General features: G+C 50.3%; 1 protein-coding gene across 5 annotated transcripts in view; it reads left to right on the forward strand.

The window, feature by feature from the left end:
• The first annotated feature begins 2,874 nt into the window (after positions 1-2,874).
• The window catches only part of SIL1 (SIL1 nucleotide exchange factor), a 100,631-nt gene continuing 78,358 nt past the window's right edge, over positions 2,875-25,147 (forward strand). Inside the window, exons 1-2 of one of the 5 annotated variants that reach the window (XM_074883772.1) lie at positions 2,876-2,949; positions 7,327-7,496. Coding sequence is in view for 1 of the 5 variants with exons in the window: in XM_074883771.1 (XP_074739872.1) it covers positions 10,135-10,181 (47 nt within the window). In the remaining 4 variants the exon portion in view is untranslated. Of the gene's footprint in view, positions 2,950-7,326; positions 7,497-9,980; positions 9,991-10,025; positions 10,182-10,387; positions 10,504-25,147 lie in introns of those variants that run through there. The other 4 variants (XM_074883774.1, XM_074883775.1, XM_074883771.1 and 1 more) reach the window with 4 other exon arrangements.

Raw genomic sequence — 25,147 nt, forward strand, 5'->3', positions numbered from 1 at the left:
CCGTGGGGGTATTTGGGGATACCAGTGGCTCTGTGCTAGCAGGCAGCCCGCGGGAGCTGGGCAGCGGTGCCTGGTGGTCTCTGCCTGGGAGAGAGGGGCAGACCGGACCCAGCCCTGAATCCCACACCACACTCAAAGCCGAGCTGCTTTGAGCAAAGCTTGCCCTTAAAAGAAGGTATTTAAACAGAAGGAATCAATTGCGTTAAGTGCAAATTCATCTCTTGATGCTGCTGTCCGGGGGCAGAGCAGCCGTTTACCCGTTTACTGCAGCATGTGATGCTGCGGGAACCAGCGGCTCTGTGCTCATTAACGCTCTGGGCCACTAACGATGCCCAGAAGTGGCTGCAAACAAAGACAACTGAAGTCTGATGGATTAATGCTGCCTCCCACCAATGCAGCCCGCAATCCATCAATTACCTATCTGCTTAGTCCTTTTCTCCATCCTTTTACAATCTAAATAGCACATTTTATAGTCGCTGCTAAGTGATGTGATCAACATCAATTACCTACTAAAAGAGAATCAAGTCTTGATTTAAAATTAAGTGCTGCATTTTGCCATGTTCTTTATATGTAGCCAACAGAATAATTGCAGTGACATAAAAACTAATTACACAACTCCACAATTAGGCCTCCCTCCTAGTGCTGTGATTGTCTTTAAGTACATTGATGAAAAATTACTCCCAGCCCTAAATTACTCTATTCACACCCATCTTCTCCAATACCTTTGGAAAAAAAACTGCATCCCATCAGATCAAACAGAAGAACTTGAAATGCAAAAGATAATACATGCAGAGTGTGTTTTCTAATCTCTTTGATGTGCGAGTGGTTTCAGACGGTGGGATTAGGCTGGTGTCGCCCGAGGATGCAGCATCGCTGCTCTCTGTGATGATGGACCAAACATCTCATCAAGACTTCCCAAACCGCCTGGGGCTGTCACGGGCGGTGAGGCCGGTGTGCCAGCACCCTGCCGCATCGCCATCAGGCTGCAACCTGGGGCGAAACTCCTCTTCCCTGTGCTCCAGCCGACGTTTGGCTCTTGAGCGGCAAGCAGAGGAAAGGCCAGCCCTGCCTGACTGCCAGCCTTGGGTTTGGTGCATGAAGGGGTTTTATTGCTGCTCCTGCTGTGTCTGAAAGAGGGGGTTCGCAGAGAGATGACTGATCATCCCATTAGTGCCGTTTCACCTGGCAGAAACAAGGGGAAGAGCAGGATCCAGCTTGCCTGCCCCACCAGAAAGACCACGGCAGGGTTTGGGCAGAGATGAGCCCTGTCCTGAGCTGGTGGCAATGCTGCTCCGGCAGCCAAGTGGGCCCAGAGCCCCAAAAGGAAGAGAAGGAAGAGGTTGGAGTATGGCAGCGCTTTCACACATCCGAAGGCCAGGAGTTACGTCTTGCCAGATATCACATACCTGCCTGAAAAATCATAAACCCCACTAAAAATCATAAGCCTCCATAAATCTGTGAAGCACTCCTGATGGGCTTTGTGGGTTTTGATTCCAGATTCTGAATACGAGGTGTTTACATCTAACCTGGAAAGACTGAAAACATTTCATTTACTGGCAGTGAAAGCTGAGATTTTCTTACAACCAGTCCTCTGCCTCCAGGGTGCCTGTGGGTGCTGGCAGCAAAGCACAGCACACGGCTGAGCGGAGCCGTGGGGTCACCGGCCCCGGGGACAGAGCGGGCACGCAGCTTCCCGCAGGTCGCCTTACGCTGTGCCATCCTGTCAGTTGTCACTTGCTGGATATTTAGGCAGCACAAGTTTAATTTTGCGGCTGTAAGGGTGTTTTTGGCTGCTGCCTGGTGCAGCCCATGGGCATCCTTGCGTACCCTCAGCCCCAGGCGAGCCCTTGCAGGGGAGGAGGGTTGCATAGCTCCTGCCTGGGGGTTTTCTGTCATTTCTGCACTGCCGTCACTCAGTCACCGGCTGGGAGAGAGGTGGGAAATGCTTTGGCACCCCGTTTTAATCAGCAGGGTGCTGTGAGCTAATGAGGCAGAGGGGACCCACAGGGTCACGCTCGCAGCAGCGCGGCAGCCCCCGTGCCTTCCCGTCCGACTTTCTCACCTCTTCTTCAGCACAGTCCTGGGGACGCTGGGTGCCAAGGCTGTGAATTAACACCCTTGTACTTACCTGAAACTTCACCACCTCCCTCAAAACGTGTGAAAAATAAAGAGGGTGCTGAAGCAGCCAGCGGCAGGGAAGATGCGATGTGTCAACCACATCTCATGAACCTCACAAATCCCACCTTCTTCTTCCCCACAGCCCGTCGGGGGACGGGGGTGCTCAGGACGCCCCAGCACAGGCGGGTGGAGGCTGCAGCAGGCAGGGAAGGCCCAGGGACCAGGCACCCTTCCCCGGCTGCACCCCTGGTGTCTGGGGGCTCCGGGCTCCCCCAGGTCGGGGCTGGGGGGGGTGGGGAGGGCGGTCCCCACCCTGCCACACAAGCCCGAGGGCCGCCGCCCGGCAAGGGAAGGTCCCGGTGCTCGGAGACCACACGCGGCGTAAGGCCACGCCGAAAGAAAGCAGTCGTTATTCGGGAAAGCCATTTATTTTACCCTTTTCTCCCTAAAACCGATACGGAAAGGCGACGGTCAGTCAGCCCGTCCTTCCCTCAGGGCGACCGGATTTCTTCGCGGCCTGGCGCTGCCTCGGCGGGGCTGGTGTCCGCTGTCCGGGACAGGCAGCTTGCCCACGTCTCTCACACACCGGTGAGGCCGGCTGGAGGCCGCCGCCCCCCGCCGGGGCCGCTCCCGGGGCCGCTCCTGGTGCTGGGGCGGCGGCCCCGCCTCACGGGGAGGGCGTGGCCAAGGGAGGCGGAGCCAAGGGCGGGGCGGAGCCAAGGGCGGGGCGGAGCCAAGGGCGTGGGGCGGAGCCAAGGGCGGGACGACCGCCTCGGCGAGCGCGGATTGGCCGGGGGCGGGGGCTGAGCGGAGCGTGCGCAGTGCGGAGCGGTGAGTGGGGGGGCGGTTGGGCTGCGGCGGGGGGCGCTGCCCCGGTACCCCGGACCGGGCTGGGCCGGGCCGCGCCGCACACGGGCCCTGCGGGGCTGGGCTGCCGCCTCCCGCGCCGGAGCGGGTCCTGTCGGTGCCCTCGTTCGAGGGGAGCCGGCGGTGAGGCCTTGCCGGGCCGGGAGGCCGCCCGCCGCCCTGCTTTCCCGCAGAGGGGGCCCTGCCCGGGCTCTGAGGGCGCAGGGCCCGGAGAGCTGCGTCCGGGGAGGAGTAACGGCGATTGTCCTAAACTCGGGGGCTCGGCCTGCCTCGGGCAGGGCTGGGAAGCAGAGACAGCTGCCTGGGCTGTCCTCTTCTAGAAGTGACCGAAAATCAGGGCCCTGTGGTGGGCACCTGCCCACAAAGTGTGGCACAGGATGCCTGGGCAGACGAGAATCCCTTATGCTGGAAGATTTTAAATACAAATTCAACAAAACAGGAGCAGTTTGGAGTCTGCCCTGAGCCCGAGGATGGGCTGGGTGACCTCAGGCCCCCTTTGCACCTGGGCAGTTCTGGAATGACAGTGTCCTGGTACCTTTGGTGTAGCTCTGGGCCATCGAAATGTTTTTTTCCTCGGGGTATGCACTTGGTAACGTGAGGCCTGAATTTTAAACTGTTTAATTATTTTGGTACAAGTTTGCATATGGCTCTCTTGCTGGAGAACTAGTGAAATTACATGTTGCATAGAGCTAGGGAGTGAAAACCGAGCCTGAGCAAATGGGATTTTGTATATAAACAATATTTGGAATATTGCCTTACAGTGTTTAACTTCAGTGGTTGACTAACATTCGCATTAGAAGTAATCTTTGACAAATAATCAACACTACCCGCCTCTCAAGATGGTCTGGGTTTACACTAACAAGTTCTGTAGACACAATTTCTTAGGGGCAAGTTATTTATTTTTACAGTGTTTTGCTGATAGAACTAACCTAGTACAAATATGGCTTAGAGGCATAAAGTATGACTTCACCGATACTGTTTAATTTGCTTGCCAAAGGAGTATAATCTGCACAGACATTTCTGTTGGTAGAGCTGTCTGTGTGAGGAGGCTGCCCCAGCGTACAGCCGTGGTAGGAAACCTTTTAAGTGCAGAGAAGTCTCTACAGTTTAGAAGCCGATGACACACCCTGCCGTTTACCGAACATCCTACTGCAGTGTTTCTGCTCTGTGTGATCCTTTCGAATGTTCTGCAAGTAGCATTATTAAGGGATGGACTTTTTTTTTTTTCTCTTTTTCTTTCCCCCAACCCTCCCATAAAATGACCAGTGCTGGTATTTTTCAGCAGCCTCCAAGGCATTTTTCTATGGTAAAAGCATCCAAAGCCTTGCCCCAGAAACTGTGATGTAGAAGTGCATAACAGAGGTGAGAGCAGTGTCTGCAAGTTCCTGTGGTCTGCTGTCTGTGTGGCCACATATTTACTAGATTTGAAGGGTTACTGATATGTTCCTTTTAAAGAAGTAAGCTGGAAACTGGCAATTCCTAATGAGTTATCAGAACGGCCCTTGAACCTGCGGCGCCATCCCTGTGCCCTAAAGCAACACAAGACCAGTGCTGGTGCTATTGTCACCACCTTCTCCTTTTTTACAGTTGAGAATTTTTTTAGCCAGAGCAATAAAAGGCCTGAAAAATTCTCCAGCACCCCCAAACCCTCTCTGTCTGCTCTTACTTGGTAAGGAGATGTAAGACTACTTAAATACCAGTGTCAAGCTGGACAGGTGTGGTTGAAAGCACGTCAGCTATACCCTGAGAATTTGCAAGTCACTGGATTATCGGGATAAATTTAGGGATAATAGTCAGCCTTTCTATGTGCTAATCCTCTCTGCTACTGACTCCCTCAGTGGCTTTTATAACCCACCTCAGCTCTCTTACTGCTCAGCTTTCCCCTCTGAGAAATAATGTTTAACTTGCACTTGTGAAGTAGGTGAATCAGCTTTAATTAAGATTTGTCGAGTGCTTTGTTGGTAAGTTCCCTGTAAAACTAGTTACTATTTTTTATTAACACACAGATATTCTTAGCACCTGAAGTGAAAAATGACACAACACTTGGGATCTTCTGGGAAACAGCCCCATGAAAGGAGACAGCACGTGCTGACGAAGGCTTTGTCAAATCTCTTCTGGCTGCAGTTCATGAGGCAGCTTGCTCCTAAAGCTCTGACTCAAAAACCCCTCAAATCCTCTTGAGTCACTGGGAAATCTTAAACGTTCTGGAAGTTCAGCCCCACTTTTGTATAAGATTTGTAGATCTTACCCCCTTGCTGGGTTTCTCACAGAGCCTTCGGTTGGGGTTTGGTGCAGCTGCTCTCGCCCACCTTTAATCACCTTGTTTTGATGTTTTCAATTGCTTTCAGCAATCATCGCCTCCAGTTATTCTGTCTGGGGTAGGGAGGGCTGGCCCGCTGGGCTGGGCGATGACCCTTATGGGCTACAGCCCATCGCATGGGTCGGTAGGGCTGTTTGGGGGTAAGGGGGGAGGAGGGAGCCTTGCCCTTCCCCACGGGCAGCCCAGGCCAGCGTCCCTCCCCCTGCAGTGTCTGGGAAGGTGTCTTCACTGCCAAAGTAGTTTGGTGCAAATTGAGCTTAAGAGCTTCATTTATGAAAGTTAATGAAGATGTGAATTGGAATGGTTATGACTCTGCTCTTCTGCATTGCTGGGTGGGTGCCTTTTCGTCAGGGTGAGGAGCTCTATTGTGTTTTGGGGAAGAGAAGGCTGTTAATTAAGCTCTAAGATGTCACTGCTGTAGTAGTGTAGGAACAGCCAGATGGAGGATGCCAAAATGAAATGGAAGGCTGGAAAAACCTCCTTGTCCAGGCCCCTGTCTTGACGCCAAGTGAGAGATACTCGGCTCCAGACTGGGCAGCGGTGGATGTTAGTGCAGATCTGAACTGGGGACAAGTTCCTTCTGGGACTTGAAAGCCCAGCCTTGGAGAGCCTTATATATTTATATAGCGCTTGCTTTGGCCCTGAACAAGCAATTCTGGGGCTTTGCCCTTGCAGTGACCCTGAACAAGCCCTTGCAGCAAATTAAGTGTGCCACTTTGTCTCCTGCCATCATAGAATGGGAAGCCCAAGGGATGCTTGTCCTTGTAAACAGCAGTTAAATGCCGAGAGCGGATAACGACCCTGGAGGGGAGCAGAGATGGAGAAACCCTCAACAGCTGCTATGGGGCTGCGTGTTTTACACCGCAGACTGCTCCCGTCGTTGCCCAGACCCCCCGGTTTGTCGGTGACTTTCTTAGGGGTGGTACCCAGCACTGAGCATGGTCTTCCAGACCAGAATTAGGAATTTTATGTTCTTAAATCACATAGTGATGTTTAGCTCTTTGCAGCTGGAGTTGTGGTGTCACAGTGCCGACACATGCTGCATTTTTAGCCCAATCCTCAATTTTCCTCAGTGTTACCTCTGTCCAGAGAGATTTCCCTCATGCTGTATTTGTGTGCTTGATCTTTGTTTTTGCTATTTCAGAGTGCGGTTCTTTGCATTGTTTTCCTTGCTTTTCTTTTTATTGATTTGTGGGTAGTTTTGGAATTTTTCTTTAGTTTATCAATTCTGATCATGACCTCCAGAGTGCTTCCAGCTCTTAACTGCTGGGCATCCTTTCAGGTTTTACAAAAGTACTTTCTCTTTCATTGTTCAGGCCATTAATGAAAAGGATGAGTAGAAGCCATCCTGGACTGATCTCTGAGGGCCTGTACATGAGGTTTTCTCCTGTTGTGACAGGGAATCGTTGATAGCTACCCCTAGTGTGTGTGGGGGGGAGTTGCTTTGTTGTTTGGTTGTTTTTTTTCTTAGTTAGTAATGAGCACTGTGCCTTGTTAAGGTGAGCTCACCTAATCTGAGCTCCTCTGGTTAGCCTGAAAGTATTGGATGGATAGAGTGAAAATCCTGCTTTAATGCCGTTGTGCTGGTTGGGGGTATGATGGGCAGATCTCTGTAGAGGGGGATTTGTGCCCCGTTTCTGAAGACTCAGGTAATTTTCAAGAACTTTCATGAACCTCATTTAACAGGGGCTTCTTGCTGATGCTTGCTAGGACCAGCATTGCTCAGAGGCAATTCTCTGGTCACTCAGCCCTGCTTTCAGCCGAGAGGTCCCCAGGTGGCTCTGCTTTGGTAGCAGAGGGGTATGCATGGGGGAATTTGTGACTGTAGTGACCTCTGTAGGCCTGGCTGCAGTGAGAGTTAGGCTTGTCTGTATGCAACTAGGGTAGTAAAAATACATTTTTCTCCTCAAGCAATTCAGAATTCCTTGTGTGGTTGCTCTGCTCTGGGAAAAAAAAAAAAAAAAAAAAAAAAAAGACTTGCTCTGGAAAAATTAATTGCACTCATTTTTATCCCTGAATAGTGTGTCACTGTGGGAGCAGTTACAGGATACCTCATTCCACCAGGGCTCTGCTGCTCACCTTCTCAGCGTGGACTAATCTTAAGGAAGAGGAGTTACTTTAACTGAAATACATTTAACTGGAGAAAACATCACTGTCTGAACAGGACCAGCTCTAACCGCCCCTGAGTTCTATAAGTACTGAGCTGCTGTGTTCAGCTTTTTGAATTTTAAGAGGTTGGTCCTTTTCTGAAGTGTACTTCCACCACCTCTACCACCTTTCTTTACACATCAGTGTAACTGTGGGGTGAAATTTGGGCCCCACTGAATTCGAGAACAACACGGGGTTCCTTTGTGGTTTTCATCTCTTCCGTCTCTCAAGGTTGGTGACTTGAGGTACCCGGCCACGGCTGTTTGCTCAGGCTGTACTTCAAGGACATCATCAACAGGATGGAGGAGTCGTGCCCTGTTTGTTCTCCTTTGTTGGTCGATGGCTGATGGTGGGTACCCTGACCAAATTTCAGCTCCAGGGGAAAAAATTAAGCCTCCCTGCAGCATTCATGTGGTTTCTGTTGGGTTCTTCCTGAGTTCCCTCTGGGGGGCTGTGTGCTGTAGTTAAATACTGGTAGAAAGGATGTGTTCCACTCTGGATTAAGGCTGAATCTCGGTGGTGGATAAATTGTACCCTGAATCCAGTTTGCAAAGCTCTTTGGGCTTTGTGGGATGCAAGAAGCTGTATTTTATTCTAGATGTGTGTGTGCTGATAATTCTATAGGATTTTCAGTGAGCAGGTTGTTAAGAGTCCTGATTATACTGGTCCTCTGCGCAGTCAGACTCTTTGCCCAAATAATTCAAAAGCCTGCTGCAGAGAGAGGAAAAGGAAGATGGAAGGATGATTTAGAAACCTCTGGGTCACTGAAATAGGTCGGAAGAAGATGCATATGTTGATCTGAAGAGATACCAAGCCAGGTATATGCCTTTAAGCATCTAAAGAAAAGTCAGATTTTTTTTTTAACGGCTGCCTGTTTAAACGCAAATAGTTTCATTAATGAGATTTTTTTAAAGGTTTTACTGTTAATTTTAGAATTTTTATTTCAGGCATGCTTTCATAAAATTAACTTTTTCAATGCAGAACGCTTTAATGTCTTCTGTGTTGGTGCTCATTTTCAAGAAATCTATGCACAATTATTTCTTATGTACCAGTTAAATCTATCAGCCAACAGATGTCAAGTGTAGCAAAAATGCTATAATAATATTATGGTCTAATAATAGTTATAATGATTCTAATTACCTGGCGCAGCTTTTGAGAGAGGCAGACTCAGAGATTAGTGCAAAGGAATGTTTAACCTTGAACTGCAGAAGCAGGGCACTTCCAGAGGTGTCTGGGCTGCGCCCCCTCCTCCCTATCAGACATCCCTTTCTCTTTATTTCCTCCAGCAAACTGGGAGCAGCAGTCTGGTCTGTTTTAGATATTCAGACCTCATGCTTGGTACGCTCAGAGGTGGAGAAGAGCGCTGGCGAGCTGTAGATGAACGCGTTTCTTGAAATACGTGTGAATGTGAAGCCCGGTTGTTTTTAACCTTGCACCGCAGTCGAGCCGCCCCGGTGTCGGCGTGCTCCTGCTGCCTGACGAGGACAGCGCGCACAGATTGCTCTCGCTTTGGGAAGGCTGCAGGAGGCTCAGCAATCTTCATCTTTTATGCAAGCCAGTTGTGCCGCTTTTAAGCGTCAGGGAGGCTTTGCCACAGCCTGGAAAGCCCAAAGCCAGCCCGAATCTGCCTGTGTGCTGCCGGGCAGCTTTCACGTTGTCGGATGGGCGAGTGGGTGTGCGGGCGAGCAGATGGGAGCTGTTGATCCTGATGGAGGCTTTGGTGTGGCAGGCGAGGAGGACATGTCAGCAGGCAGGAGCCAGCTGCCTCGCTGGTGCACGAGTGTTGTGCTTGCTTTGCCTTCGACAGTTTGGACCCACACAGCCTCATGAATCTCCTTCCCCAGTGCAGGAAGGATGCTCTGTGTGCCAGCTTGTTTATGTCACTCCCAATGCCTCTCTACCACCGTGTTTTTCCTTTAGAAAGGATCCTGGGCTCCATTTTCTATATTCCAGTGGTTTTTGCCAAACCTTGCCATGTGCTGTGTAGTGTCTTGGGGTCCCAGTGCTCATTATTGTTGTAGGACCGATAAGGTGATGCATAATGGATTGCCCCTTGTTGCAGCTGTTCGTTTTAATTTTATGATGTGAAATTGGTGAGGAGTCCCTGATTCTCAGGGAAGGATCCTTTCCACAGAGGAAGCCCCGCATAGGCTGGAAGTTGACAGCTTTTAATGATTATATGCCAGGCTGAACGTTTGTCCTTTAAATAATAGATTCAGCATGCTGATGAGAACTCAGCAGGACCTACGGGAATTTGGCTGCCAGTTGCTGATCCCCGACATGGGCAGCAACTGTGAATCTTTTACTGTCTTCCTGTAAAATGGATCCAGAGGTGCCCTCACAAGGTTTTCTTCTTCATTTCCAGCCTGCTCGTAGGCCGGCATGCTCCGCTTCTCACGAAAGCCCTGCCTGCCAGCGCTGCACACTCAGCGCACGCAGCCCACCTTTCCCCAGGGCTCACCCCGGTGAGAGCTCTTCCACCTTCAGCCTTTTCTTTGGGGACGTTTGCCTTCCTGCTGGAGTCAGTACCTCTGTCGGTGCGTCCCTGTGGAGATGGTGCTGCGGGGCACAGCCTTTTCCAGGCTCACTTGAAGAAGGATGTGGTAACGGGCTACACTTGTTTAGGGAAAATGATTTCTTGGAGTAAATAACTTGTCAAAGAACACTTGGCATCGCCCCAGATGCTATTAAGGGAAAGACAAATCTTGGATCTCTTCAAGCCTGAGCTGTAAGACTCATGTAATATTCACTTGCTTTTTAACATGCTTCTTTGCTTTGCTCAACATCAGGCATTGTTGCTATGACCAACACTGACTTACTAACCTGCTCATGCTTTTACTTACCCTGAGAAACCAAAGTTCCTTTTGTTTCCTGCTCCTGCTAAATATTAGCCCTATATTTCGCATCCTGCCACAAAAGCACATTTCTGCATCTCTTTTCTCAGCCCGTTGAGAGTCCAGATTTCCACTGCTGAGTCGGTTGCAAGAGTTCACTTCCCTCTGACCGGTGTGGCTCTGGCTGGGTTTCCAAAGGGCGCAAAGGACATACAGGTGTGTTGAGCTCTCCCGCATGCAGAGGAGTGCAGGCACCTCCCCGGCTTGGCAGATTGTGCCAGCGCCCCCCACACCCTGAATGAGCTTGTGCTGAAACCTCCTCGGGGGTGTGGGGACACTGCCCTTGCTGCTCGCCTGGCACTGGCACACTCTCTGTCTAGTTTCTGGTACATGGAGAACTGTCTCGACAAGGTCCAGGAGAGCCCTCTGGCACCTCTCTGCCTCACTGCCTCCACGTCTCATTTCAGACTTCATCTGTAAACATCTCTTTGCCCTTGCTAAACACTGTGTCTCTTAATTTCTCTCTGCAAGAGTATTATTTAATTTGTAAATGTTTTAGGACATTATTTGAAAAATACGATATGAAGCTGTATTTCATTTACTGTAATGATCCACTAATGTGGGCATATTTCAAAGGCAGGCTATGCAGTACTGTGGGGTTTAATTAAATTTTGTTTTTCAAGTAAACATCAATAGACAGACAATAACAAATGGTGGACAATATACATACAGAACAAAGTCACTCAGTTTTCTTTTTCAGGACTGTGGAAGTCAAAATGTATAGATCTTAAAATGTACTTGGCCTATTTGTGATCACAGCTTTAGTGCAGTTACTCACTTCAGCGGGAGTTTTTTTCTTCTTGCTCTGACAATTAATTTTCTTGATCTCTTCCTGCCCACAAAATAAACTGTTACACTGTTGAAAATTTCCAGAAGGAGCCTTAGGTGATCTAAGTTAATAAAAGGAAGACTAGGGAAAATGTGGGCCCTCTCTGGAAGGACAAGGGAGACTTGGTCACCTGGCATATGGGGAAGGCTGTGGTACTCAACAGCTTTTTTTCTTCAGTCTTCACCAGCAAGGGCTCCAGCCACATTGCCCAAGATGCAGAAGGTAAAGGTGGGAACTGGGAGAAGGAAGAACTGCACACTGTAGGAGAAAATCAAGTTTGTGACCATCTAAGGAACCTGAAGGTGCACAAGTTCATGGGACCTGATGAGACGCATCTGCAATTCCTGAGGGAACTGGTGAATGAAGTGACTCAGCCACTATCCATCATATTTGAGAAGTTGTGGCAGTCTGGCAAAGTTCCCACTGACTGGAAAATGGGAAACATAACCTCCATTTTTAAAAAGGGAAGTAAAGAGGACCCAGGGAACTGTAGGCCAGTCGATCTCATCTCTGTGCCTGACAAGATCAGGGAGCGGATCCTCCTGGAAACTCTGCTGGGGCATATGGAAAATAAGGAGGCGAACATGGAAATAAGGAGCCAACATGGCTTCACTAAGGGCAAATCATCCCTGACAAATATGGTGGCCACCTTTGATGGGGTTATAGCACTGGTGGACAACAAAAGAGAAACTGATGTCATCATGTGTAAGGCGTTTGACACTGTCCCACATGAAATCCTTGTCTCTAAACTGGAGAGACATGGATTTGATGGATGGACCACTCGGTGGATCAGGAATTGGCTGGATGGTCACACTCAAAGAGTTGTGGTTAACAGCTCGATGTCCAAGTGGAGGGGGGTGACAAGTGGCATCCTCAGGGGTCAGTGCTGGGACCAGTGCTGTTTAACATCTCTGTTGGGGACATGGACAGTGGGATCGAGGCACCCTCAGCAAGTTCACCAGTGACACCGAGCTGTGTGGTGCGGTCAACACACTGGAGGGAAGGGATGTGCCATCCAGAGGGACCTGGACAGGCTGGAGAGGTGGCACATGCAAACCTCATGGAGTTCAACAAGGCCAGGAGCAAGGTCCTGCACATGGGTTGGGGCAATCCCAAGCACAAACACAGGCTGGGCGAGGAGTGGATTGAGAGCAGCCCCAAGGAGAAGGGCTTGGGGGTAGTAGTGGATGGAAAAACTGACTATGAGCCAGCAACGTGTGCTCACAGCCCAGAAAGCCAACCGTGTGCTGGGCTGCATCAAGAGGAGTGTGGCCAGCAGGGTGAGGGAGGGGATTCTGCCCCTCTACTCTGCTCTCGTGAGACCCCCCCTGCAGTGCTGTGTCCAGCTCTGGGGGCACCAACATCAGAAGGACATGGACCTGCTCAAGTGGATCCAGAGGAGGCCACAAAAATGATGAGGGGCTGGAGCACCTCCCCTGTGAGGACAGGCTGAGAGAGTTGGGGTTGTTCAGCCTGGAGAAAAGAAGGCTCCGGGGAGACCTTAGAGCAGCCTCCCAGGACTTCAAGGGGCTACAGGAAAGATGGGGAGGGACTCTTTATTGGGGGGGCTAGGGATAGGATGAGGGGTAACGGGTTTAAACTGAAAGAGGGTAGATTTAGATTAGATAGAAGGAAGAAATTCTTCCCTGTGAGGGTGGTGAGGCCCTGGCACAGGTTGCCCAGAGAAGCTGTGGCTGCCCCCTCCCTGGCAGTGTTCAAGGCCAGGTTGGACGGGGCTTTGGGCAACCTGGACTAGTGGAAGGTGTCCCTGCCCATGGCAGGGGGTTGGAACTAGATGATCTTTAAGGTCCTTTCCAACCCAAACCATTCTATGGTTCTGTGAAGTTCTGCTACAAGCTCTGGACTTAGCTTTTAATATTGTGTTGTTGCTTAATGCATTATGGCTGGTAGAGATGGATCCTCGTCAGAGTTACAAAACCGAAGCGCTGGGTATGAGGTGCTTGTTCCTTTGGTGGGAAAAGCCTGTGTCCAGTGGCTGGATGTGGCATGTGCCAGCCCTGGCGCAGGGAGGTGGCCGGGAGGTAGAAATGATGTGGTTGCATCTGGCATTGTTGTACCCAAATCGGGAATGAGCAAGTGGCTCTTGAGTGCATTTTGTTCTTTTCTTCCAGCGAGCGTGGGGTAATCACGTACAAGATGTATGCAGAGAAGCTTGGAAAGTCTGTTCAACGTCAGCAGGAGGCTGTTGGAAATCATAATGGCACTCACAAGTGTGGCACTTGTACAAGTTTTCTAGGGGTAAAGAAATTCATCGGTGATGATGTAAATGGGCTCATTTTGTTTGGGTTTGTGCAGAGCATCGCTTGAGGAGCAGAGTGAGATTGCTGGCTGGAGCATTGTTGACTTCTGGCTGGTTTCTGGTGGCTAGCGTGGGTTTTGTTCTCTCTTAGTGTTTGGGAAATTTTCCATTGTTTAGAAACATGACCAGAATTTGCTGAGGAAATCATTGCGGGTGCCCTGGACTCCTGCGGCACTATAGCCCTTTGATTTCTGTCTGAAATCTCTCCAAGTCAGAGAGCTGGGAAAAAGGTAAATATTTCAGAGGAGGACCCCCCCCATCCTCCGTTCAGAGATGTGATTTCAAGCCGTGTGCTGGACTGATGCCTGAAGCTCTGCCTGCTTAACCTGCCTGCAGATGGATGCGGGGCCAGGCAGTGGGGTGGCTGGGGGCGAGGGCTGGCTGTGCCCGGTGCCGGCTCTGCTCGCCGCCGGCTGACCCCGGGTGGGTCGCTGCCCAGAGAGCTGATGGGTGCGAATTGGAGCGTGTAAAGCCTGGGAGAGGCTGTAGGAACCTGGCTCTTGGCTGGCGTCTCTGCAGCTGTAAGTGCCTGAAAAGCATCGCTGTAAATGACAGACTTGTGTCTGCTAACCTCCTCCTCCACGAGATCTCGGTTTAACACTTCCTGCGTTACGGTAACAGCCTGTGTTTTGCTCCTTGCTGGAAAGCAGCACCGCGAGTACTTTACAGCTCTCCTGGTGCACGTACCGGCTGACGGTGTTTTCTGCGCTGGATGAGATGCTCGTAGGAAACAATGATCCCGTCCAAGTAAGGCTGGCAAGACGGTGTCCTGTGCTTGATGCCAGTCCCTGTGGCTGGAGAGGAGTCCTGATACAGATAAAACAGTGTCTAAATATAACGTGTCATGAGGCATCAGATGCTCTTTAAATAAATTCTGGAAAAAACCCCACGCAGCTCAGGTTTGTGCTGGTACTACCAATACCAAGGGGAATGTGCCTGCTGCCTTGTTCTTCCCTTGCTTTAGGCTGCCTGGTTTTCCCTTTCTCACTTCTTTTTGTTGATACATAGCGTCCCTTGAGGCTCTGTTTCTGGGTTTTGGGGCAGGCAGTTGCTTTTTGGTGACCTGAGACAACATCTGCTGCTTCTCTCATCCTTCCTTGGGATCTCCTGCCTTTCTCCCGTTCGCTCACACTTCGCGATAAGCTAACCTCTTCTGTGGGCTGCTCAAACTTCCCATCCAGGAACCTCAGGCCTCTCACAGAAAAATTTTTCTGGGTCCATTATTCACCTTCTATGGAAGGAGAGGTTTTCCTGGCTGTGGTGGGGCTCAGGTGGCTGACCCCAGATGAAGTACACTGGCATCTGGAACATCTGGAGCCAGCAGCTGAGCCCTGGGCTGAGGGATTTGCCCTCTATGCAGGACTGGCAAGCAGTTGGGCCTGGTCTTTGCAGGACCAGGTGAGTAATTTGGGTTCCCCACAGTTCTGGCTGGCACGATTAAATCTTGCAGGTGTGCCCAGAGCAGGTTTAGGGGCCCATTCTCCTGCCCAGCAGGATAACAGAGAGGGAACAACATCCCCCACAGCAGAGCCAGCACTGGAGAGTCCAGGGCCTGTGCTTTAATGGTTCTTGCAGGACCATGCTGCAAATGAGGGACCCGTGAGGGACCTCAACGTAAGGTCTGGAATGACACGAGCCCAGGACATAGGAAGCTGCGATAGTGCTTGGGAATGAACCCCCAAAAAAAGGCTCTAGCACTATTTAAAAGAAAAAAAGTAATCTGTGATACAATTTTTGTGGAATTCACTTCTAGTGAGAGAACACAAGGCTGACTGGGAGAGGAGGAGTGCTTGCTCAAGCAGATGATAATCCATTGCAGCACGTTACTGCGCCAAGGCTCTTTGACAAACATTAGCCTTCTTAATGCCTCCCTAGGATGAGCGAGATGCTGCGTCGCTGGATGAGGAATGTGAAGTTTCTAGACTATGAGGAGCTTCAGCCCAGAGTGATAATTTAAACACTGAATTCTTTTTAATAATGGATATTGTTGATGGTTGCCTTGCATGGGAGTGCTGCCCAGGAACAGATTGCGTTGTACTGATGTGTTTTAAAAATCAAAAGTGTGCTGGTCTTCGTAAGCACTTGGGTCTGACACCGGCCAGCTAGGTTTCTTGGATTTCTCCTTTGGAGTTTGGCAGCCGTCTGCTTCAGGGAGTACAGTGGTCTCATAAGAGTTTATTTGATCTGACACATGACAAATTGTTTCTGCTGGCGGGTACTTCAGGCGCAGTCTGTTAGCTGGCAGCCGTGGCTTTGCAGGCACCAAGGAAGTTGAGAAAGGCAAGCCTGCCCTCCTCCTCCTCTTAGAAGGTGTCAGTGGAGGGAGCATTGTTTTAGCCCACCTCCCATTCCAGCCTCCTTTTTGCTGGTTGTTAAATTGTGCTATTTGCACACGTTATTAATGCTGCTTCTGTGCTGGGTGTTCCTGCAGATGCTTGTTGTGTTTCTCGTTGCGCTTCGGTGTGCGGGGCAGAAGAGAGCCTGTGTTTCTGGAACCAGACCCAGTTGCCATTAAAGACGCTTTGTTAAGTTGCTTTTTTTTTAGGGCACCCTTTTAACTCTAATGAGGAGTGGAATATTACATTCCTCAGCAGAGTAAAAAGTACACGTCCCCTGTGAGATACTGTAAATACATTTTATCTGTTCTATTACCTGCAGTTTTGAGAATTTGTCCCCTAAGCATTTTAATCTTGTTTTCCAGGGTTGTCTCAGGGTGAGGAATCGCTCCTATTTGCAGCTTTGGGAATAATTACTATGTTCATTAATTTCTCCTCTTTCCTGCTGTCCATCTATTATTGCTTCTGAGAAAAAAATTCCTCTCTGTAAATCTCTACAGAAACAGGACTGCCTCCTTGATGAGAAGGAGAGTTATGTGTGCTAGGAATGTGTTTGTGAGAGAGCATCTCATAGCTCTGTGTGTGTGGATGGACCCACTGGTGTGTGCTGGCTCCTCCAGTGCCATTCGAAAGCACTCAGCCACACAGAGCCCATCAGATGCCCGGACTGGCTCAGAGCTCCCTACCCTATGATTAAAGAAGAAAGCACTGCACGCAGCACGTTTTTGGGCAGTCGTGGCACACCTGGAGCACTGTGATGAGGCAGGAGCCTGAAGGTCAGGTCTACTCAACCACCCGAGTTGTGCTTTGCCTCCTGAAGTGCTTTGCCTGCAGTGTCTGGCTGCTGTTATGAAATAGAAATTAGACAGGACAATAAGGGAAGCGGTTCAGCAGCTGGCCCTCTTTTGTCCAGCAGCTAAAAGCCAGTTCAGAGATTTTTGTGGAAACACTGTTTGCTTTGGTCCTTTTTTTTGCTCTTTCTTTAAGTACAGACTGAAAGAGCTGGAGACTGGAGGCCGCTGTAATTATTATTTATTCCTGAATAGCAGAATAAATGTGCCATTTAATGCATAAATGAGAGGGTCCTTGCCTCAGAAAAAATATGCAGTCTGACCGTGATGCTGCAAACCCTTCTACATGTGAGTAACCATCCCTGCCTGGTTATGGGTGCACTGAGATTTCTCACTCCCTGGACTGGGGCTGGTGCCAAAACTTGTCTCGATGTGTGATGTCTGCGGTCACTGGAAGTCACTGTGGAGGCTGTCATTGAAACAGCCTGGATTCACGTGGCAGCTGTATTTAGATGTCAGCTGATGGAGAAGCTCTGCAGAATAGTTTGTCCACCGTGTGATAAAATCTGCTTGCAGGAGGGGACAGCTGAAGCCTCTGGTCTTCATGGGAGAAGCCCCCTCTGTGGAACTGTGGCCTGGCAGTCCTGTGATGGACTTGCCGTCTCCCCACCTGATGTGGCAAGATGAGGCTGTAGCACCACCAGGATGTAGAGGAAGCTGCTCAGGATGTTCTGCTGCCTCACAGCAGAGAGAAAGGTGCTGCAGATCCATCTTTAATCAGAGCTTAAAGAGTGCGAGTGGCTAACAACCTACTGTTAGCACATAGAGCAGGCAGGGAGATTTTGAGAGTTCTCCTTGGCTTGGCAAGTAGCCGTACAGCAAAGGCCAAGAAACGGAGAGTGAAAATCACTCTATCCTTGGCTGCTGCTTCCCAGTTCTTGGGTGTGTTGTGTGGTGTTTGCAGAGGCAGCAGATGCAGTGGCAACCGGGGCTGCCAACGAAAGGACCCTTCGTGAACTGGTGCTGCTCAGCTACTGAGACATGTCAGTCCACAAAATGGCTCTTTCTAGGGTGTTCTCTAAAAAAAGAACGTTCCTTTTAGGTGGCTGGGTCTCTTGCTGTTGGTCCAAGCTCCACATGAGAAACAGTAGGTCTTGTCTTTCTGCACTGAAAGGTGCTGAGGTTACACAGTTGTCCCTTGGAAGAGAAAACTATGGAGAGGAAAACTACTCAATTCTGGTCGCATCTCTGTTCTCCAGTCTAGGTTTTGGGCTGCTGGAGTCTGCCTTTGCTGTGGCTGAGGGGCAGTGGGACGGAGCTAAGACGCTGCTCCTGAGCGAACCCCAGAGCTCTGAAGAGCGGTGAGCACGGTCACAGAGCTGGGGAGGCACCTGTGACTCGAGGTTCAATGTCCGTAGTGAAGCAGTTGCTTGAGTTCCCTGTGGAGAGGAGCCACGTGGACCTTGCAGCCCTTGAGCGCTGTGGCCGGCGCGACTGATGGCACATGCAGGGCCCCGTGGCGGCCGAGGCGGTCACAGAATTGCTGTTCATAACTGCTGCTGGGATTTATGAGATGTACAGAGGCAAGTTCTCTGATTTGTCACCATGTCATAAGGATTTAAGGTTGAGGAGCGCTTTGAAGCACCAATACAGCCTGTTCTGCCATGACAAGGTGCAGACGAGCGCCAGCGTGACTTTTGTTCCCCAAGGAAAACGCTCTTTTGCACAGATCACAAGCCGTGGCTCTGCTGCTGTTTGAAGAGACCAGACGAATTGCAGAGACGGGTGCTCTGTACAACATCAAAGTCTGCCCGTGTGAAACAGAGATGCTCAGGAACTCCAGCGCAGCATCCTTCATGTCTAGGCAGCAAGAGGAAAGAAGTTTTCTGAACCAGGAGTCACTTGGGTGATCAAAGCTCTGCTTAGCGGAGGCTGATGAGGCAAAAGGCAGAACGACAGCAGGAAGGTCGCAGCCCCTGCAGATCATCTGGGTCATCTAATAATGGCAGTTGGGCCTCCAGAGGGGTCTGTGAAACCTCCTCTGCTGGGGGACTCAGACCTGCATCTACCCCTGAGGGAGCGGACATGCAATGTCCAGCGCCTGCGCTTGGCCGGAACGATTCTGCAGTGCATGAGGGATTGTTTAATTAAAAGGATGCTGCACTGTCACATTTTCAACTATTTTTCTCCATACGTTGCTACAAGTAACATCTAAAATAGCTCTCCCTATCTGACAAGCGATGAGAGAAGAAATGTATTTTTCAGCTGTGGACTCCTTGCATTTGATGGTGCTTTGTGTGCAAGCAGTTTCCTTGCTTCTTCTCTGATTTTTATTAAGCTTAAAACAGTGCCCAAGGACCAGTGAAGACTGGAGCATCTTGACCCTGGGTGCAGCATGAGCACATGTCAGTCTGTAACCATCTTGGAAGCAGAAAGGCAAAAAAAATTCCCCAAAGTAGAGGTGGCAGATGATGAAGAACAGGAGAGGGAAGGAATTCTGCTCTCTTTCAGCTTCTCATGTCTGTGCATTTACTTCTGCATTCACAGCCTTTGGAGCTCTTTTCTATTTTAAATTTCTTTAGGAAAAAAACTGCTGAACGAATGCTGCCTGCTGCTGGCTGGCTGTTCTGCTTTGGGTTTGGACTGGGGAGGCTCTTATGCTCGGGGAGCGAGACTCGCTTTTTAATCTTGGTGGGAAATGCCTGTAGAAGAACAGAAATCGTAATGAGAGTTGCTTCTAGATGATAGTACTGGTAGTCTCTCCATTCTCTCTTCATGATCATTACTGTCCCAGAGTTTTTTAATTGCTTGTGAAAGGCATCCTCTGAGACCACTTTAAAAGTACTAATGCAGTGAAAAAAAAAAAGCAAACTTGGATAATGCCTCTCATCCAAACACATGAAGATATCACTGCAGACCTTAGTGGAAGGCGCCCCGTGATTCCCTTATTTATAACCGTGGCATCTGTCTCAGGAGTGGAGCAACTGAGCCCTGGCGTGGGGAACGACTTGCCTGGGCTCGTGCAGAGAGTTGGGGCAAAGCCAGGAGCAGTCCTGAGTGAACCTGCTTGGCTGTAGGTTATGTTCATCCCCGGAAAGCTCCTTATTTCCCTGGAGGGGAGGCTTTAAGGTTGAGTTCTTAGGGCTTTATTCTGGGTTTTGGTGCCAGTGGCTGATCTGGCAGTTCCTGGGTGAGTTTGGCCCACGAGATGGATCCCAGTAGCTTTTCAACTGGGAACTTGCCACGCAACTGGAAACGTGGGGGAGCCCAGCTCTCTTGCAAGGGAGGTCCTGAGCTGGGGATCCCACCAGGTGTCCTGTGCAATTAATCCCACGGGTTATGATGCCACATTAATCCTGGCCACGTAGCCAGAGCACACGGTGGGCAAGCTGTATGTTTGCTGCCCATGTGTCGTGCTGCTCCCTGCTGTGACCCGTACCCGTGGGTTGTCCTGTCAAATAAGAGCTGTCATGGCCACCCGGTGCACTGCAGAGAGGTGGGGAAATGCATTTTTCATAAACTTCACAGCTCACCGTTCCTGGCACATCTCTAGGGCTCCAGAGAAGCCCTTCGCTTGCCCACCTCTGCGCCAGGTGCTCCGCAGGGCTGCAGCGGGCGCCCTCGGCACCCACGGGAGGGATCGCGGTCCTGATGGGAAACCTCCGGGCTGAGCCGGCGCCACCAGTGAGGGTCTTGGCGGGGACAGGCTGAGATACAGGTGTGGGGGATAGATGTTTGTACCGGGACAGGCAGCATGGTGTGGGTGCTGCTGTGGGAGTTGTGTGCCTGGTACATCAGTGTCGGATTTCTGTAATACTGAGCCTGAATTTTGCAATTTTTTTGACCTCTTAATTGAGTCTCTTTATAGGGAAGCTGGCACCTGACAGGGGAAGAAGGTTGTTATTTGATGCGAGAGCCACGAGCGAACAGCAGGAATTGGAAGATACAAAAAGCTGTTTCCAGAGAGTCTGGGAGCATGCCAATTACATCTTTGGCTTTTTGTGGGCCCAACTGCAGCAGGACATCAGGGTGCGCCTGGCTAGTGCGGTGTGTGCTTTCTTTCCTGTTAGATTCTCCAAGCTTGGGAAAACAGAGTGGGTAAAAAACGCTGAACGCTGACTGACTCCCAGGTTAGTCTGAGCCAAGGCATCACCTTGCAAACAGGGGCTGATGGAAATGATGGATACATGTGGGGGGAGAAAAATATCACTCAGTTCTGTGTGCTGTGCATGGGAAATTGCAGCGAGGAGCAGAAGAAGGGAATAGGTATGGGCAGGAGAGGTGTTTTCAGCTGGGGTTTGAGGCAACGGGGAGGTGATGAGGAAGGGAAAGGCTGTTTCGTGTGGTTGAGGTCAGGTAGTGTGACAGCTTTCAGAATGATGTTTGTTCTGAAGGTCCCTGCGCATCACTTATCTTCAGGCAAGTCCTAAATTGGTGCAAATCACCCCCTGCGCTCTGGTACAGACTTGAACGTGAAGGCTGTACCAGACTAGCTAGCTAGCCCTGAAGCTCTGCAGAGCGAGGGTGTCGTGTGTGTGTGCAGGTGGTCATGGAACCCTGCGAGAGCAGCTGTCAGAAATTCAGATGAATTCATTATTTATAAGTAATAAATGATAAATTCAGTCCTCTCATCTGAGGCACGCTCTGGTTTTGTACAGTCCATCATGAGCAGAGCAGAAGATCCCCCCCATCCTGGACCCGGGGCTCTCCAGCGCAGGGGGTCTGAGAAATGCCAGGGACATGCTGGCCACGGCCCACGGCATCGGGGCACTGGCTGAGCCGCGGTGGAGAGTGGCCCCAGCTGCCATCACCACTAATGAGCGGGCAGAGAGGACGATGGCAGCCTTGCTCAGGCTTCAAACCACCAAAGTATAAAGCTGTGCTCTTGCTCTCTGGAGAGCAGCGTTTTCTGTGAACGCCGGTTTCTGAAGGAATTAATTAAGTAAATTTAATTGATAGACTAAACGATGTTTAATGTTAAACTGTGTGAGGTTGTTTGTATAAACAGGGTTGGAGTTGCTGTGGTTGGGTAGAAGGGGCGATGCCAGCTTTATCTGTAAAGGACTCACAACAACCACTCCTCTGCCCCTGTGTGGAGTCGTGGCCGGTGCAGCTGCTGGGTACCGAGAGCTGCCCTCGCCGTGCCCGGGCACCGCTGTGCTGTCTCCTGCCGCTGGAGACATCCCTGCTCTGCTCTCGCTTGCGTCGGCACCTGGCAGTGCTTGTTGGAAGGACCAACTTCAGGTGGTATCGTAGCTGAGCTGCCTTTAGAGGGGCTGATGTTAACTGACAGCTAAGCAGGTAGCCTGTAGGCGTTATTAATATTTATTGCTTGTACTTATTAGTGGCAGTTATAAAAGTTACATGGCTGCACGGTAGATGCCAGGCTCTGTAAGCACGTGTTTCCGCCATGGTTATGCTTCTCCTCCCTCCCCATCCCCACTACCCCCTGTCAAAATTTCTCCCCGTGCACTGGTCCCAATTCAGAGCGGTGCTTCTGCTGCAGGCCGGAGCAGGACCTGCTGCTTGGGGGCAGGCTGTGCCTAACCAGCAGAGCTCGAGCCACAATTTATTCCTGTAAACCTAAAAGCGTGGCCTCCTGGCTGCGTGGGTTCTCTGTAGGCAGCCAAATACGGGAAGGTGTTCCCACAACTTTTCCCTTGTGTAGGAGTGTTTTTAACACGCCAGAGCAGAGTCCTGGTAGGAGTAAATGATGAGGAGCAAGCAAAAAGAATAAATGTGTTTTTTTAAGCAATTTCATAAGCGGTGTTAACGGGACGGTCTGTATTGCAGCTACGCCTTCTCCACTGAAAACTTGGTAGTGTGAGGGTGTTTGCAAACAAGTGGTGCTCACTGTCCTGTCTTTCACCCGTGCGCGTGGGGCTTTGTGCCCGGGTGGGACCTTCTGGCAGGGGTTGGGGGCTCCCAGTGCAGTGGGCTCTGCATGGAGCTGGGGACACCCACTAGAGGCACGAGCATGCTTTCCCAACGGCAGGGTGTCGGGAGGAGCAGGGCTGCTGAGAGCATCCTGAGCGTGGTAGAAGCAGATGCAATGTCAGACCTCGAATGAAGCTGTGCAGAGCCCACGCCAGCCCGGAGCAGTGGGTCCGTACCCACAGAAGTCTGTTCCTGCCCAGTTTGTCCTGGGAGAATCAAGGATAAACAAATTGGGCTCCATCAGGAGCATTGCATGGGTCCCTGAAGGAAGCTCCTCTTTATGTTTGGTTTTGCCATTCAGGGCTCTTCTCCTTCTCTGCATAAGGTGTTAGGTTGGTTATTATTATTTTATTCTGGTTTTATTATTAATTTTTATTCAGATCCAGTTCTTTGATCAGTCAGGTGTATTCAGGTCTCTTCCAGGATCTTTGTAGTTTTAGCATTGGCTTTAATGAAGTTGAAATTTCACTCCTGCCTCCTTTTGGAGATGCTGCAGGACCTGTCTGTGGCAGCTGAGACAGACACACAGAGCAGGAGGTCCCTGGTGCTTCCCAGGTGCCTGTCGATCAGCTGTGCAGAGCCACAGCAGCTCACCTAGGCACGGCACCTAGGGCAAGTACAATTAATTGCTAGGCCTCGCCACGGGGAAGAAAAAGCATGCAAAGAAGATGAAGACGGCTTTTAAGAGGGGAAAAGGGGTATCGGAGACTCACAAGTCCTGTTCTTAGTGAAGGCAGTGGGGAACGCTCCCGTTGTGGAAGGTTTGGTAGCTCGTTGTGGTTTTTGCAGCATCTTGCCCCTTGGCTCATGTATTCCTGCTGGATTCTCCACGTTAAAAAGTGCTGCAGGTAACCATCTCCGGGTAGATGTGTTTGGAAGGACAGGACCTGTGCTCTGTCTTATGAGAGTCATTTGGGTTCTAATATGGGCAGGTTGTCTACTCATGGCTCCCATTTCCAGAGGAAATCAAGAAATACTGTCCTTCATACCAGAAGCCATGGTGCAATGTCCAAGTACGGTCAAGGCAGGGAGAGCTGAAGCTGGTCTTCAGGACTGAGACCTGCTGAACACACACGTGGTCATCTGGGCACATGTCCCCCAAAACATGAGTATTTCCAGACTGGCTTTTCTTAGCTTGGTTTGTACTCAACGGGAGCCTCTGTGTCTCTGTGCCTCTGGGAAGAAGAGAAGATGATGATATTTGCAGTTGGTCCTGCTCATCTGTTTGAAAGCAGAGGGTTGTGCAGACCTGACTGTAATGAACAGGGAAGGGCAGAGTGTCCTGTGGCCCCCTAGCAATCCTCTGTTTGTCCACCAGCTGTTTCCTCTTTTACGCAGAGGCTGAATTTCAGATTAAGACCTCCTCTTTCTCCTGTCAGTGTAGCTGCACAGTCATCGGAGGAGGCGGGACTGCCAGCCACGGGATGTTTCCAAGGCGTCTGACTGACACTGCTCTGCTCTTCAGTAGCAAGTCAGCAAAAATGGGTGCTCATTACAAACATGGGGACCCTGTTGCTCAGAGGAAGAAAATTTCAGGTCAGGACAGCTAAATTTCCTTCTCTTTCTCCATTGCATTGTACATCACTTAGCACATCGTGCTGGTTTCGGCCATAGATGCCAGCGTCATTAAAATGACATTGTGTTTGAACGGGGATCTTGACTCGGTGCTGATTGCAGTATGTGTCCTGAGTGCACCTCTTCAATCAGACATCCCAATTTACACGTCTATCTTTAAAATAGTTTCCTTAACTGTTATTGCCCATCAAACTTTGGCTTCAGCCTAAGAGGCTTTGAGTGCTTGGAAGTATTTGTGCCTCCGGTTCAGCTGGAGGGTGTCTGGGCTGTGTTCTTTGATGTCTTTCATCGTTTGATTGTTCTTTCAGTGCTGCCCTATGCTCAGCCAGGGGAGCTCTGTGAATTATTTGTGCTCATAGACACACAACGTGCTGTTGGCACTTTCATTACCACCGGCCATCTCGATGAAGGGTGGCTGGACAGATACCTTGGCCTGAACTAGTACATTTGCAGACAATTCTGCAAGACCTGTAATTCCCATACTGCTCCCTTGATCCCTAGATCAGATCAAGGTTTAGCTTATGGTTATTGCTTCCAGTTGGCCATATAACCAGAGCCTGGCGAGGGGGCTGGGGAGCTCTCCGGGATGTCTGTGTGCTCTCCTGGAGCAGCAGATCATAAATCAGGAGAGGCTTCAGATGGATTTATTGGAGTGGCACAGTACACGCAGTGTGGGGTTTGAGTTAGGACATGAAAGAATGGTGCGTACCCAGCAGCAGAACGCATTAATGAAATATGTTCCTCTCACTGACTTGCTTTGAACTGTCACCTATGACTATGGCAACCACCTTCACGGGGCTGCGCGGCACTTACTGATGCACAGCTAGTAAAATCAGTAAAAATGTCCCTGCTAATAGAGAACATAATGGCAGTGCTATTGTTTCTGTGCCTGCTGGTGCAGACAGGGTTTTCTGGAGCTGGGGAGCAGAACCTGCCTGTGCTGCGAAGCTGAGAACATGGCCTGCTCTGACGGGAGGACCTGCCAGGAACGGAGGCTTCTTTGAGTGTGATA

Source organism: Strix uralensis, chromosome 14 (genome assembly GCF_047716275.1).
Source record: "Strix uralensis isolate ZFMK-TIS-50842 chromosome 14, bStrUra1, whole genome shotgun sequence".
In the NCBI taxonomy this organism is placed as follows: Eukaryota; Metazoa; Chordata; class Aves; order Strigiformes; family Strigidae; genus Strix; species Strix uralensis.